This window comes from Cottoperca gobio, chromosome 22 (genome assembly GCF_900634415.1).
Source record: "Cottoperca gobio chromosome 22, fCotGob3.1, whole genome shotgun sequence".
Classification (NCBI taxonomy): domain Eukaryota; kingdom Metazoa; phylum Chordata; class Actinopteri; order Perciformes; family Bovichtidae; genus Cottoperca; species Cottoperca gobio.
Genome location: NC_041376.1, coordinates 9,909,986 through 9,925,293, shown reverse-complemented (window position 1 = coordinate 9,925,293; position 15,308 = coordinate 9,909,986). Strand labels below are relative to the sequence as shown.

Sequence of the window (15,308 nt, the reverse complement as noted above, 5' to 3'; positions counted from 1 at the left end):
GCTTCTTTATTTGTTCCACTAAATATGTAATTGCAAATTAAGGTTGCATATCATTATTTGTTTGTTTATTGCTTGGTTTATACAGTTGCTGGTTTTGTTTGAGTAACAGTCAAAAACCCAAAAAATTTCAATTTCAAATAAATATATTATTTGATTTACATTGTACTTTATTATTGACGTTGAGAATAATGTACTGTGTAATCATTCATTGTTTTTAAGTTTATTCCTTATATTTAACTGGTCCTTCAAACAATAATGTGTATTTTATTGTTGTCTTTTATATGCTTGTGAAGCACAGAAAATAAACTAACTGCTATACAAATAAATTATTATTATTATTATTATTATTATTATTATTATTATTATTATTATTATTATTATTATTATTATTATTATTATAAATTCTCCCATTTCAGAGACTAGGATCAACAAATACTGAATGCATATCAATTTATTCAATACTAATTTAATAATTTAAGGATGCAAATCAATACTTTACATACATTTCTTAAGCTTACTGTGCAGAAAGACAGCACAATGTCCACTACCACGGTGGAAATTGTATTGGAAATGACATATAGATATATATTTGCCATGTAGCCAACTAATAATTCCACTGATGTTTACCAGATTCATGTGATCTTGTTTGTAGAGCAAGCTGTCTGGACTGTATTTTATTTTTTTATATTCCTTTTACAATATCAGCAAGCATTCCCCTCTTAATATATAGTCGTAGGCTACGCATATGTAAAGATGCAGTTGTTTTGATGCAAACATTTGAGCTGGTGCACAGACGACATCCCTCCCTCAGCTTGGGGGTGGGGTTTGTGATCACACACTAAACACATTAAACATTTAGCTGACACGTTTGTCCAAAGCGACTTACAATAAGTGCAAAAAATCAGGAGTATCCAACTCCGAAGACAATCTTGCAAGAACATTAGCTTTAAATAGGTGAAATCATTTTAAGTGCAGTACAATAGCTTCAAATAAGCCAAACCAATGTATAAGTGCTACATACACAAACAATAGAATATAAACTCCACCATTAGCATCAAATAAGCAAAAAAAAAAATCAGTACAACATACAGAATTTATAATTTTTAGTTATTTATTCATATTTTTTATTGGCTAAGGTGCAGTCGAAACAGGTGAGTTTCAGACTTTCAGACTTTCTGCTGACTTGATATCAATGGGGAGGTCCTTCCACCACTTTGGAGCCAGGATAGCAAACAGGCGGGTTTTATTTGAGGGGAATCTGGGTCCCTCTCGCAGAGAGGGAGTAGCGAGCCGATTGGCCGATACAGAGCGACACCTGCAGCCTGCAACCTGTGTCAGTGGGTGTGTCCGATACCCTGAAGGTTTGGTGACACACACACACATAAGGCCACAGAGCCGGTTGCCTCAGACAGAAAAAGGATAGTCATGGGGAAGACAGGTGGAAGAGGTGACTTTGAATGGGTCTACAATGAACAGCCGCACACTTCAAGAAGAACAGAAATCTTGGGTAAGAAATGTTATAATATATAAAGCTTTGTCAACACTGAGAAACCCGATGAGCTAGATTCCAAGTTAAAGTTTTTAATCGTATGAAGCATGAGTTTCTTCCCTGAGTTTTTTTTTTTTACTAAGATCGTAGCCGGTTAAACCTGTTTACTTGCTGCTGTTTAACGAGCTAATGTCCACAATGGATGCAGTGGAAACTGACAAGATAAACCATTTTGATTCCCTAACATGTTGATGGAAGTTTTACAACTCTTGTTTTTTTTTAAACACAAGTAGGGATATTATTATCCTTAACTCCTTTTTAAACTGCAGACCTTTACATTTATATATATTAAATAAAAGTTAATAAAAGTTATTTCCCTTTTTTTTTTTGTTGGACTAATATTTTAAAGCGCATTACATTTACTCTGAGTTACTCTCATTTCTTTCTCTCACAGTTGACTCAAACTTACAGAGTACTTTCATGACATTTTCTGAAGCAAAAGTAACTTTTCCTGATAAAGAGGGAGTGTGGCAAAGACACTTATGTCACCTATGGGAGAGAGGGCAAAATGCAAAATGTCAAAGTGTAGATACTCTGATAAGCTACAAGAAGAATCTAAACAAAGGCTATAACCTGCCCTTTTTTAAAGTCATCTTTTTCTCTGACTTGGCCGACAATAACAGCATATTGTTAGCAGGTGCACTTGACAATGCCTCCCTGCTTGCTAGGTAACAAGACACATTTCCTACTCATGACAAACACAGAAACAATGATGTGCATGAAATGAGAAGAAAGGGTCTGTGAGCCGGGAAGGATCCCTGAAAGAGTAACCTTTATTCAACAAACCTTTATTAAGCCACATGTGTTTCCATTAATGCAAGAGAATATGTATCTAAACTGTGTATTATACTGTATGTCTGAACCTGATTATTGTCTCACTTTTTCAAGGATAACAAATCTTTTAAGCAGTCAGTCGTTGATCTATTATGTAATTCGATTCGAAACAGTTTAGATGAACAAGATCTAAACCTGTTGATGTACATTTGACCCAGGCATTGTCCAGCAGTCGCTTGGTTGCTCAGGTGTGAAAGAAGCGCATCTAGAAGGTGATGGGTTGTGTGACACCACTGACTCAGCCTTGAATTATTAAAGTGTTTTTTCTTTTAATTATCCTCTGCCCTGCCCTGATGGGAGAGGGATGTGAGTGTCAGGGGTCGTCGAGCCTCTCTTCCTTTTACATTATCATGTGTGATGTTTGATGGATACATGTTTTTATGTTGTATTGAATGACTAGTTGTTGGGCAGGTCTGCAGCCTGTTGCAACTTACTCGTCATAAACTTTATGCTATCAACGCCTAGCGTTACATTAGAGGTCACACAGATGATGAATGACTGTGACACTGCCTGAAGGTCAAACGTTTTGAGCAGCTCTAGAAAATGTAGCTTCAAATAATGCATGATTTATGTCACTTTAACTTGTAGCTGAAATACATTTTAGTTGAAACTTGAGGCTTGAGGTTAAGTAATGTGCCCATAAACGAAATGACTTCTGTCTCTGGTGAAGTTGAAATCCAGTGATTGCTGTTCAACATGTTTTGCTCGGCGGCTTCAAACGGTGTCTTTGACGACTAGTTATTGATTTAAATTTATGCCCGTTGGATGGGCTACAATTTACACCTGAAGATGTATAGCCCATACACATGGCTATAAATAGCATTAGCAAATTACACACTGGAGGGCAGTTCAAATCATACTAAAAAGGAATATGTAGGAGCATCTTGATATTATCATGATAAATTATTGTTTCAAAATGAGTAGCCGTAAGGGGGCAGTACATTAAACCAGAATGGAGGGTTTGGTCAGTAAACAGGAGACGTGCATGCAGTAGAAAATACACATAAATCCTTTCAGTTACCTGGACGAGCCCTATTTTGCATTGGGACATTACACAAGTGAGGTAAATGCAAAGAAGGAGGTCTGATTTGCAAGAGAAATCGGATGATGGTGAATGGTCTTTCATCTCACACATCTCTTTTACTCTTGTGATCCTGAACTTTGGATGCATTTTGGTGCCAAGGTGCGGCCAGTGTAACAAACCAGAACCTGTCTGTCCTAACGAGTCATCTATTATACTGTAAATGTTATATGAACTAAACCTAGGTTTTTTTAATAATCGTTAATATCTTTGAACCACTCCCTTGTACCGCCCTCAGTTTTACGTCCCTTAGCAAAACAACACCTCTACTAATTAAAAGTGACATTTGTAGGCCGGCCCTTCCCAGGAGAATCCAGGGCTGTTCCACACAACATGCTCGATTGTGTTCTTTGGGATACTCAGTTTTTCCCTGCCTTCTTTGCATCTATTTATTAATCTGTTACTTTTCTTTTCCCTTTCACTACTCTCATACATTCCCTATTTCTTTTGTTTCACTTTTTTCCTTTACCATCTTCTGCTTTGCAACTCCCTACCTGCCGTTTCTCCTAATCCTTTAATTATCTTCTGCTCTGGCTACTTCCTTTCTATTCTCCAATTACCTCACCTCTGTCCTTGTCTCCATAGCCAAATATCCAGAGATCAAGTCTCTGATGGGTCCGGACCCGCGGCTGAAGTGGGTGGTATCAGCCATGGTCCTTACCCAGCTCCTGGCCTGCTACCTGGTCCACGACCTCTCCTGGAAGTGGATCTTTTTCTGGGCTTACGCCTTCGGAGGCTGCATTAACCACTCCCTGACTCTGGCTATCCACGACATCTCTCACAACGTGGCCTTTGGCAACAAGCTGGCAAAGTGGAACCGCTGGTTTGCCATGTGGGCCAACCTGCCCATCGGGTTGCCTTACTCTGCCTCCTTTAAGAAGTACCACATCGACCACCATCGGTATCTTGGTGGCGACAAGCTGGATGTTGACATCCCTACAGACATTGAGGGATGGTTCTTCTGCACCCCGGCCAGGAAAGTCCTCTGGCTCTTCCTCCAGCCCTTCTTCTACGCCTTTCGTCCATTGATAGTGAACCCTAAGCCAGTGGGTCAACTGGAGATCCTTAACGCAGCTGTTCAGCTCGCAGTTGATTTAATTATCTACAATCTATGGGGGCTGAAGCCCATTGTTTACCTCATTGCAGGTTCTGTCCTGTGTTTGGGACTGCATCCTATCTCTGGACATTTCATAGCTGAGCATTACATGTTCCTGAAGGGACATGAGACATATTCCTACTATGGACCATTGAACTGGATCACCTTCAATGTTGGTTATCATATGGAGCACCATGACTTCCCGAGTATACCTGGCAGTAAACTACCTCAGGTAAGATTTTTTCATAAGGTGTGGGCAGATAAGACGGACCTCTCCTGTCTTTGATAATCTAAACTAAAAGGCATCAGACAGGGCTGGGCTTTGTAAATGAATAACTGCCACCTTTCTAGCACCACCAGAGCTTGAGGAGATCGAAAGTGAGATACCTGCCTTTTAACACAGCTAGACAATTTAAAAGATAGAATGATACGTTTTTGGTAACACTTTTATTTAAATAGTCCCCTTACAAATTCAACATCAATTAGTTGATATTCAAACCGTTTTGCTTTGTCCGTAGATATTGAAATGATTATAGAGCATATGAGACAATTCATGAACGTACCTATTTTCAGTTCAATGTATGTAGGCAATTTCATGAATGTACTCAAAGTATTGTCCAGTGATACGTTTTCAAGATCTGTTAATTGATTTTTGACAGAACGTGTAAGGCGTTTTTTCAGAAAAACTCTGCAATGTGTGTTCTTGTTAAACAAAGCAGTAAAATCTCTGCTTCTGTCGGCCTGTATTTTATTGTCGTAAGTGATATAAGGTGCCAAGTTGAATTCGATACCAGAGGTGCTTCTGACACTTTAATTTAAATGTCTATATAGATTTGAATTTTTTTACAAGGTCTCATTCTCTCTCTTATTTTTTTATGTTTTATTGGCAGGTCAAGCAAATCGCAGCAGAGTATTACGACTTCCTGCCTCAACATACGTCCTGGATCCGGGTATTATGGGACTTTGTGTTCGACGACAGCATCGGCCCCTACGCCAGAATCAAACGGGAGTACAAGCTAAAAAAGCAGGGATAGATCAGGGACATGAGGTTTCCCTTTGAACAGGAATGTGAATTTCAGTTGTTAAAAATCTATGGAGCGATCTCATTATATTCTGTAGTTTAAATGTCCCCCCCCCCCCATGTAGTGTGTGTGGTTGTCGCTGTACGTAAACTTTGTAACATCTTAAACCAGTCCTGTACTTGTTACTATATGGAAAATGAATGTGCATATTTCAGTTGCATACATTCGTACGTCATGGAGAAATCGGACCCAGCTAGATGGTTTCCTTACACACTATTTATTATTTTATAATGCTTCTGTTCCTGCTTAAACAGCCCGTTGTTGTGATGCAGTGATGGCATTTCCTTGTATTTAGAAGGCCCTGAGAAGTTGCAAAATAAGATAATAAAATCCTAATTTCTTTAAGATAAAGGTCACATACATTCTCATGTTTAACAGAGATGGCACTAACTGTGGTTTCACTTTCCTCCCTATAAGCATTACTGTACGCCTTCTGAATGTCTAAATGTGAGAATAACCGAGGCCCTCGAAGCCTCTCAGATTACATAATATATAATTTCCAATCCTTCACGCAGAACAGTGCTGAGATGGAAAATAAGCATTGAAACTTACCTTTTGGTAAGAAGCGCTTTTTCTTCAGTGACGCCTGTAAACCGTTTGATTACATCTACAAGGAGAGGACACAACAACAGAAACACCTTTTTTATAATGCAAAAAGTAGTTATTTAGGAAACTGAGTCTGATGTTTGGTTTTTTTTTTTTAAACTGTCAGGAGTGCTGAATTATCTCTGGTCATTTCATGTTGCTCAGCAAGTCTCTTTCAGTCAGTGTTAGTGAGTCTTCTGGTGACCGCCCGTCCTCCACAAACTACAGCCAATCAACACTTCTGAATTCCGAAAACATTACAAGTTTTACCAAATTAGTATTTACTGCAGGGATATGGTGTTTCTGTTATTTTGTCTACTCTCTTGCATGCACAATTTAATCTATGCGTTGTGACTGAAAAGCTTTATCTTTGATTCTATTTATGACTGTACAATATATTAAAACTTTAAATGATCTTTTATATGACTTTGTGGCTGATCTTTCATTTCTTGTCTGTTTTGTGGAAACCAGATGGGACTTTTTCTTTTAATTAAAATATTCCCTAGAGGTTAAAACCATGTAAACACACACACACACACACACACACTATGTAGAAGTTGACACATCTATTGTTTTTGTTTGAATGAATTTACTTCCAGCTTTTAAATCAGAACGTAGTTGAGAGCGGACAGAGTGGATAGAATGCAACAACCGATAATCAACCAAATCCTTCCTTCAAAGACACATTTAGCTACCATCACATAGGCCTACCATTCACTTTCTGCACATTCTTATATAGGTAAGATTTGCATATTGCCAAAGCAACCACATTGCTACCATTATCAAGTTCAACATCTCGTATATAGAAAGGGGAATCTTCATGGAAACAAAGCACTATAATAAATGTACCACCGTTTGTTTTTTTTATTCTTCTCCAAACCAAATAAAAAAAGTGATTCATAGAGATGGGGGGGGGTTTCATGCATACTTGGGAGGTTCACAAAGCATAGGATGGCTAATAGGTATTACTACATTGTTTTAAATATCTAGGTAAAACCAGGTGGCACATTTACAGTTGTCGGCCTGTTCTGTGAAAGATCCTCAAGTTTCAAGAAACTTGTACCTTGGTCACACTGGAGTTGGAGAGCAGACTTCCTATTGTGTGTTATTTTATCAATTTCCAAAGAATCTATTATTAATTTGTAATATTTTAAGCCTCGGACGTCGAGGAGAGAGGTCAATAAAGTGGCTAATTGTGGTTTGTTATTCAATGTTATTTAACATTTCTGGAGAGACTTGGTTAAACACAACACCAGTATGAACAAGGTCATAAAAACAAAATGTTTTTTTTCTTCTTTTTAATATGCCAGTCGAGGGCAGGTGAGTCTGTAGCACCATTATGCCCATATTGTGCTTGTTATTATGAAATAGTTAGGGATAAACTAAACACAAAATCATAATATAAAATATAAAAGGCTGACATAAATGGTGTGCAAGATTCCTTTCTCCTTCTATAATATCAATAAAATACTCATTGTCATCAACAGCATCATCATTATCACCACAGTTTTTAAATAATAAAACAGTAAAAACTTAGAAAACAAAAATATTTTCTTCTTAAGACTGAACAGAGAACAAAGAGTTGCAACACTGGGCTGACTGAGTCTTTAGGTGCACAGAGAGGACCACAACACCGAACTCAGCACGAATGTCCGTCCGTCCCATCTTTTAATTTATTTTTCATCCTCTGTTTGAGTTCATCAGTCCTTTAAACTTTCTTTATCCATCCTTCTGTTTCTTCTGCCCCTCTGTCTCATTAACCCCTTCTCTCTGTTCCTTTCTTCCCTTTTTTCGCTGTCCAGCAGACTCAAATGTTGGCACAACATCTCTGCAACTTGCATTGTGGAGTCGCGAGGTCACAGAAACATTGAGAGAACATTCCCCGGGTCCTCGTGTCTGTGCATCTGCATGTCCATTCTCCTCCAGCTCTCCTCCTACCGTTGCTCACGTGAGATTAGGATGTACCGATTCTGCCAATTTCTTGTCTGATGGCTGCAAGAAAAGGACGCATTTCAGAGAGCGAAAGTAATCGTGCCAGTGCGTTGTAAAAACTAGTGAGTGGAAAAGATTAAAGATTAAACATGCTTTGTGCTGCAATGAACTTTACAAGCACTGCATTGCTCACCATTAATGATTTCATCTTTAACTTTATGCAACTCGCGTACAACTTCATCCAAAATTTCCTGCAAAACAAGACCTGCTTGTGAGTTCAACAACATAGGGTGTGTGACATCAGTAATCTGCAAAGTACAAAACCCATGACATTCTTCATTGATGTGGATGATACCGACCTGTTTCATCCTGTCAAATTCTGTGTCTGATTCACTAGTGCTGCCGATGGGTCTCACTCTGCAACAAAGAAGGATAAACGGCGGATGAGCAAGACACACTGCGTGTTTAACGTGCAATCAAAAGTTTGTTTTGTGAAATGGAACCACAGTTTAGCCATTTCCTCCTAAATTAATATTTAATTCATGTTACTTGCACCAGTGCCTGTAGTGCCTGAAGAGACTGATGCTGAAATCCCAGAGGTTAATGCAAGTTCTGTTTCATATTCAGACCCTACTCCCTTTACTCCTCCTGCTCCTCTTATCTACAGACCTGGACACCAGTGAGGACTTTTCTGCAGAGTTGGATCGTTCCCATGGCTTCTTCAGAGCATCTGGCAAAGTGGAAATAATAAATACCATAATTTCAAACAACTCTGAAACAGTAGGCTATAGCACAGAGCAGACTACTTTAAAACCTACTAACTAATGCACATTCGGTTTCATCCCATAATAGGGTGAGATGGTTTGTTTGGTACCTGTTGAGTTCTGCTGACCTCTATTAGACTCGTCCTGCAGGAGAAAGATAAATTAATTATCAATACACAATAGTAAATCAGCTTTACTGTTTGTTTGCCAAAGAGGTTACATTTAAAATGGCATCTTACTTCATCAGGTTTCTCTGAAGCTTTCCGTCTGTGAGAGGGGGAAATGAGTACATGAGCAAACAGTGAGATACACAAACACATAATCTTGTCACTGGGACAGAAAGATTGAGACATGGATAAAATACTAGCACAAGAACGCATTTCCTTTTTGAGATAAACATTTACTGCAAGTAAAGTGGAACCAGGATGCCAAGAAGGGAGAACAGGTATTTTCTCATGCTTCTTCGAGTGAAAGGTGACGGGTGTGTTTGTTTTATAAAGCAGTTTTACCTGCGAGCTAGTAAGGCATTCATCTCTTGCATCAGTCCCTCTCCCCCTCCTCCGCTGCCGCCACTAGACCGGTTGGAGTCACTTTTGCCACTAGACCCAGGCGGACTGCTCTCATCCTGAGGAACACATTATAAAATGGGTTGCAGTTTTTTGCTGTGGGGGTTTCTGGACTGAGAGCGCTCTTTGTCTCCTTATGCAATGCATGGCTGTGGACGGGGGGGCAGCAGCAACATGTGTTTAAAAGCCTCATCTAAAAACATTATTGTCATTTAAGTATACGCTTTATTCAAAAGATTTTCACAGCTTTTCCTTGCTGTCAGACAGCCCTTTCTGACTATGGATTAGTTCCTCATACAACCCCACTTCAAAAAATCTGAACTATCCCTTTAACCATGGAGGCTCACCCTATGTACTTTACGTAGTTTGGCTCCAGCAAGTGCTGCAGCGAGTCCTGAGGGTTGTAGCTGGGCCCCTGGTGGGCCCCCAGGAGGCCCTCCACCAATGGGCAGTGGAGGTGGCATGGGTGGGGGTACCGCCATTGGGGGCGGTGGACCCGGTGGAGGTGGTGGGGCTGGAGGACCAGCCATGGGTGCTGGAATAGCAGCTGGAGGAGGCGCCACAGAAAGCATAGCAGGGTGACCTGCAGAGACAGGAGGGCCTGGGAGGGGCACAATTCCATATTGGTTAATGGCTGTAGGGGTTGATTGACCTTTTCCTGCCCCTTGGAAGGTTGTATGAAGACCATGAATGATATGCTACACACTCGCACTGTATCACGAACACCTAACAACTGCTACTACAAGACTGCTGGCCACTGGGCAGTAACTGGGAAGGATTTACACACTAGCTTCATTCATGGGGAGAGTGATATCGGTTATTTGTTAATTTTGCTGATTACATACATTTAAATAAACTTTTTCTATTTTTCTACTTTTAAAGCCGCCATTGATTTAATTTAATTTGAAAGTTCATATGAAAGTTACATTATTGTCGCAGGGTAATAGAGTTGCAAATGGGGACGGTTTTGAAAACTTCAGCATATTGGAATCTCAAATATCTGAGACAGCTTAAAGCAACAAACTCATTAAGCATACTATCCTGTCGAATGCACATCGAGAACATTTCAGAACATTCACTGCCTGCAACTGCATAACTATGTGACAATAATGTGACTTTAATTAAAAAATAAGGTGCAAAAGACAGATAAAACTATTATTGTATTAATACAATAATAGTTTAAACTGCCTTCACAGTCCAGGGCCCTGTTCTTCAAATGCAGTTTAACTAATCCAGGCTAACAAGCCGATATCAGGCTAAACTCATCCTGTTTATTCTCATCCAGATGATTTGGTTCTTTGAAAGCAGTTTGAAGATGGATTTTTAAATCCTGAATGAGGTTATCTTGGGTAACAGAGCGTCCTTATTTTGAAATAAAGTGGAAAGTAGAAAACGTGAGCAGCATTCTGAACATGTGATTGTGGTTACAATAGATAGGCAATATATCCATTCATAATCTCATTGTATGCATGTTCCTGCATTGTTATTGGTGTCATTTAGCTCTACATTGTGCTCCACAATGTTTCCACACTTTCATCCCTGTTAAACAGTCTAAAAGTGATGTTGGTACACGATGTGTGAGGTTCTCTCCATGGACGAGCAAGACACTTTTAAGTGATAATCATAAGCCTGCTATGAAAATGAAAATATCTCTTAAAAGCAGCTTTAATTACAACAACACTTTTCCCCCTGCAGTTATTAATGATTTATTTATGCCTTTCCGCTCACAGTTTCTCAAACTGAATTTGGTTTGGTTCCTTTTTTTGTATAAATTAATTGAAATTGTCTTAAAATATATTTTGAAATTAGTTTTATTAAAATGTTGTTTTATTATACAGACACGTTTTCAATTTGAAAATTACATTTGGATAATTACAGATCATAATAAATAAAATCATTGTTATATTCTCTTTCATTATGAATCAAGAAAAGCGATCCATTTGAAAATTATACATGTATGTGGGTCACAGTAAACAGTCTGGGTCACGATCAAGCTTTGGGCTTGTTGCTCTGACAACAGTTCCAGACATAAATTAATTTTAATCCACGTATGAAGAACGGGACCCTGAGAGCAGTTCTAATCACCCAGCATAAGTGAAAAGTGGAGATGCACTATGGGTGTGTACGGGCTTTAAGTGCTGATGTATTGTGTGCACATAACACATGTGTGTTTTTCATGCTCTTGTGTAGCATTATGGGTGAGGTGCATTCACTAGAGACACACACACACACACACACACACACACACACACACGCGCACACACACACACACACACACACACACACACACACACACACAATCTCACTGCTGAGAGACTACCTCCTCCTCTCTCCTCCTCATACTTACTGCTGCTGACCATGGGGGCCGGCTGGGGGACGGGGGAGGGGGTCTTCTTGGGCGAGCCCCCATCAGAGTGAAAGGCAGTGTAAGAGGGGGGCGAGGAGGAGGAGTAGGAAGTGGTGGTAGGGGGCTGAGCCTGCTGGTGGTACACCTGCTGCTGCTGTTGTTGTGGATGCAGTTGCTGCTGAGGGTGGAAGGTGGATGGGTACTGGGGCTGGTGGCAGGGGGCGGGGCCTGGGGCTGTCTGACCTATCAGAGGAGGCAGGGGGACGGCCTCGCAGTACTGCGGGGTGAGTGGCAGATGCTGAGAATGAGGAGAGTAGTGGCTGTCTGGCTGGCCGTTGGAGTGAGGGTGGGACGGGTGCTGCTGGGGGTACTGGTGATGGCCTGTCACAACGTTTGGGTCAAGAGGTGGGGGCTTCATTCTCGTGCTCAGGGGCGGAAGGGGGTGAGCCAATGGGAGGGTGGGCTGCTGGGGTAAACCTTGCTTGACAGGCATGGCCATCATAACTGGAGGGGAGGCGGAAGGGGGCAATTGGGCGTACATTTGCTGCAAATGGGAGGCGGACCAGGTGCCGTGTTTAGGGGGGAGCATGATATCTTGTTGCTGCTGCAATTGTTGATGGTGTAGGTGGCGGGCTGCTGAGGGAGGAGACAGGGGAATCTGACGGACCTGTCGGCCCATGGTGGCCACTCCTGACTGGACTGGGGAAAAGGCTGAGGCGAGCGAGGTGGAGAGCTGGGAGGAGAGCTGTGCTCTGTCCCTAGCAGCCCCCACCTCTTTCTCCTGAGAGGGAGAGGAGGCGGAGGAGGGAGGAGAGGAGGCCACGCGGACGTAGGAGGGTGGCAGTGTGCTAGCTCTGTACTGTCTGTACTCGGGAGGGGTGTCTGGGTGGGTGGGAGGGGTGGACACTTTATATTGGAGAGTGGAAACGACTGTGACGGGCAGAGAGAGAAAAGACAGAGACAGAGGAGAGACAGGAAGAGGAGATGCAGACGAAGAAGAGGACGAAGGAGGGCAACAAACAAAGGAAAACAGAAAAGAGAAAAACGTGAGAAGAATGAAAAGCAACCAACTGAGCAACCAAGCAAGTAAAGATGAGGAAATCAGGAGTAATCCAAAAGACAGAAGCCAATAGCAAATAAGAAAGAATCAAAAATATCATAAAAACAACAAGCAGCAGAATGCAACATGACTGAGCCATGGTCAGAAAGCATATGGCATTTCCCCCCCAACAGTAGCTGGAAGAAAGAGATGGCAGTAGAGCATGTTGCAGGGACAGGGGGTAACTGATATTGCCGCTGACAGCAGGGACAGAGGAGGATGTTTAAGTCTGAATGTGTATTTAGGGGCAGACTTGAACATTTATATGTGTGCATGGGTATAAAAAAGCATAAGGGCATACAGACTGGGGATTAGTGGTTAAAACTAAAGTGGGAAACACCAACACAAACCACACTGGGAAAGCCTGTTTACCTCCAGCAACCTATTGTAACGGGGTCTGGCATCTGTGGTATTTAGTAATGATGAAATCACCGGTTTGCTTTGGGAAAGTAAAGTGTGCACTTATAACTTACCTCATAACGAAAAGGAATCACATTATTTGTTTGACAGCTGGAGTGTGCGCCGAGGTTTGTTTTGTTGTCGACAGTTTTTTCTAAAAACTTTGCGTAGCTCGGAGATTAGGATATGCAGCCTTCAATTGATTTCGGTCTCCAGGGTAGCTTGTGTGTGTTTATATAGCTGGGTGTGGATGTGTTTGTTTAAGCCTCACCTGATCCTGAGGTTCGTCGCTCCCTCTCCTTGTGCGCCTGCATCTGATGTTGCTCCATCATCCTATGAAGTGAAAGCATGTCACTGCTCTTAAAGCTGTCACTTCTATACAGTCTGTTGCAATCAATTAAGCCTGATGTGTAGTTGTGTGTCGCCACTGGCCTTAAATTAAGATGTGAAGGGGTTTTTCTATGGATCATAGTGCCACAGAATTAAAGGGAGCAGCAGAAAAGAGGACTAAGACGCTTTGTTTTGTATTTTCATCTAAAATATCTTGTTCCATATGCTCAGAATGTTAATAATATATGTATTAATGTTTGCTTTTCTGTGCAAAGACAGCTTCAAGTATGCACTGTTAGAAATCGTACCTCCTTTGTGCCTCGTTTTCCTCCGAGGTGGGCCCATTTTGGCGCTGGACGACTGGACCTGAAAGACACAAAGTGAGAAAATGATTAACCCACAGCCATCATCTAGTACTCCTAGTTAAGCTAAACGTCTTATCCACAGCTCTCCTTTATGAGCAAACATACGTTACTTTTGTCTGTTGGTTCAAGCTTCCCAGGTGTAAGGATGTTGTTCCTCGTTACCGTTTTAAATCATTGTAAAGTGCATATGTTTGTAGGGCATCACAAGCAATCTTGGTCTCTGGGAAGTTGCAATGCGATGCTTTATAGACTAAATGATTGATTGATTAATTCAACATTTCCAAAAGATAAAATCATTGCCCTTCAGCACTATTTATAGACTAACTCACTAACTACATAACTACAGTATTAGAATCCTTCAGTATATGAGTGCACTACAAACAGAGAAACAGAAGTCTGTGTGTGACATAAACATCATGCTGACGGTAAGTCAATACTATAAATTGGTAAGGTTTCGATGGTCAACACGCAGCCTAATCCTGGTACCTCTCACGCACCGACCTTCTGTCCCTTTAAACGTTCTCCCCTCCCTCTCTTCATTTCGTTTTTTTCTTTTCTGTCCAAACTCGTTGTTTCACTTCTTGTTTGTATTTACTCTTTTCTCTTTCCCCCTTTGCTTCTTCCTTCTTCCCGGTCTTTGTTTCTCTTCTCCTCCTTATATATTATGCAACTTTTGTGTGTCACTTTAACTATTTCACAGCATGTTCTTTGTACTTTGCATCTCGTTTCTATATGTGTCTCTTAGTTATGTGCCTTTATAGTCTCTCCCGTTGAAATGTGTAGTTGTCCTGCGATTCTCTTTCTGGGCTGTTTCCATTGTAGGATTGAGAACAGCTCTGAACACATGTGTGTAACATCTCTCATGCTTTGTATAATATATGTGAGATCACTGGGGAGTAATTATGAGATACATTTCCATCTGTAAACAAGCCTATAAAATTATAATCATTTTATATAAAATAAATAAATATAAAGTCCCAGTAGTGAGAGCAGGAAGAGAAGCTGTGTTTACTGAATGAACAGACCACCACAGGCCTCATGTGAGCAACTGTGACTTTCCCCTGGAGAGCCAACAAGCTGTTTATAATGTAATTTGCTCAACATGTTGCCAGCCACAGGAATTTCAACTGTAAACCATGGCAGGAAAGAATCTAAGAGAGCGGATTAAACAGATATATAACAGGGAAATATCATGCAGATGAAGGTCATCAAATGGATTTGACATAATCTAAAGGGAAGACGAACGCAGGATTGACTAGCAACACAATTCTGTCAGCAA

At 40.8% G+C, this 15,308-nt stretch overlaps 2 protein-coding genes across 7 annotated transcripts in view; one reads left to right on the top strand and one right to left on the bottom strand.

Annotated features, from left to right (window-relative positions):
* The first annotated feature begins 1,327 nt into the window (after positions 1-1,327).
* Positions 1,328-6,660, top strand: degs2 (delta(4)-desaturase, sphingolipid 2). The gene is made up of 3 exons (XM_029460835.1): positions 1,328-1,507; positions 4,050-4,792; positions 5,451-6,660. The coding sequence occupies exons 1-3, from the start codon at positions 1,426-1,428 to the stop codon at positions 5,592-5,594; spliced, it is 969 nt and encodes a 322-aa protein (XP_029316695.1). The 5' UTR covers positions 1,328-1,425; the 3' UTR covers positions 5,595-6,660.
* Positions 6,661-7,076: 416 nt separating this feature from the next.
* evla (Enah/Vasp-like a) overlaps positions 7,077-15,308 on the bottom strand; it is a 33,859-nt gene continuing 25,627 nt past the window's right edge. For 4 of the 6 annotated variants that reach the window (XM_029461096.1, XM_029461095.1, XM_029461093.1 and 1 more), the window contains 11 exons: positions 13,973-14,030; positions 13,606-13,667; positions 11,837-12,766; positions 9,837-10,090; positions 9,433-9,548; positions 9,163-9,190; positions 9,034-9,067; positions 8,829-8,889; positions 8,519-8,576; positions 8,353-8,410; positions 7,077-8,219 (listed from right to left, as the gene is read on the bottom strand). In XM_029461096.1, coding sequence (XP_029316956.1) covers positions 8,182-8,219; positions 8,353-8,410; positions 8,519-8,576; positions 8,829-8,889; positions 9,034-9,067; positions 9,163-9,190; positions 9,433-9,548; positions 9,837-10,090; positions 11,837-12,766; positions 13,606-13,667; positions 13,973-14,030 — 1,697 coding nt within the window. In that variant the 3' untranslated portion in view covers positions 7,077-8,181. The remainder of the gene's footprint in view (positions 8,220-8,352; positions 8,411-8,518; positions 8,577-8,828; positions 8,890-9,033; positions 9,068-9,162; positions 9,191-9,432; positions 9,549-9,836; positions 10,091-11,836; positions 12,767-13,605; positions 13,668-13,972; positions 14,031-15,308) is intronic. The other 2 variants (XM_029461094.1, XM_029461098.1) reach the window with 2 other exon arrangements.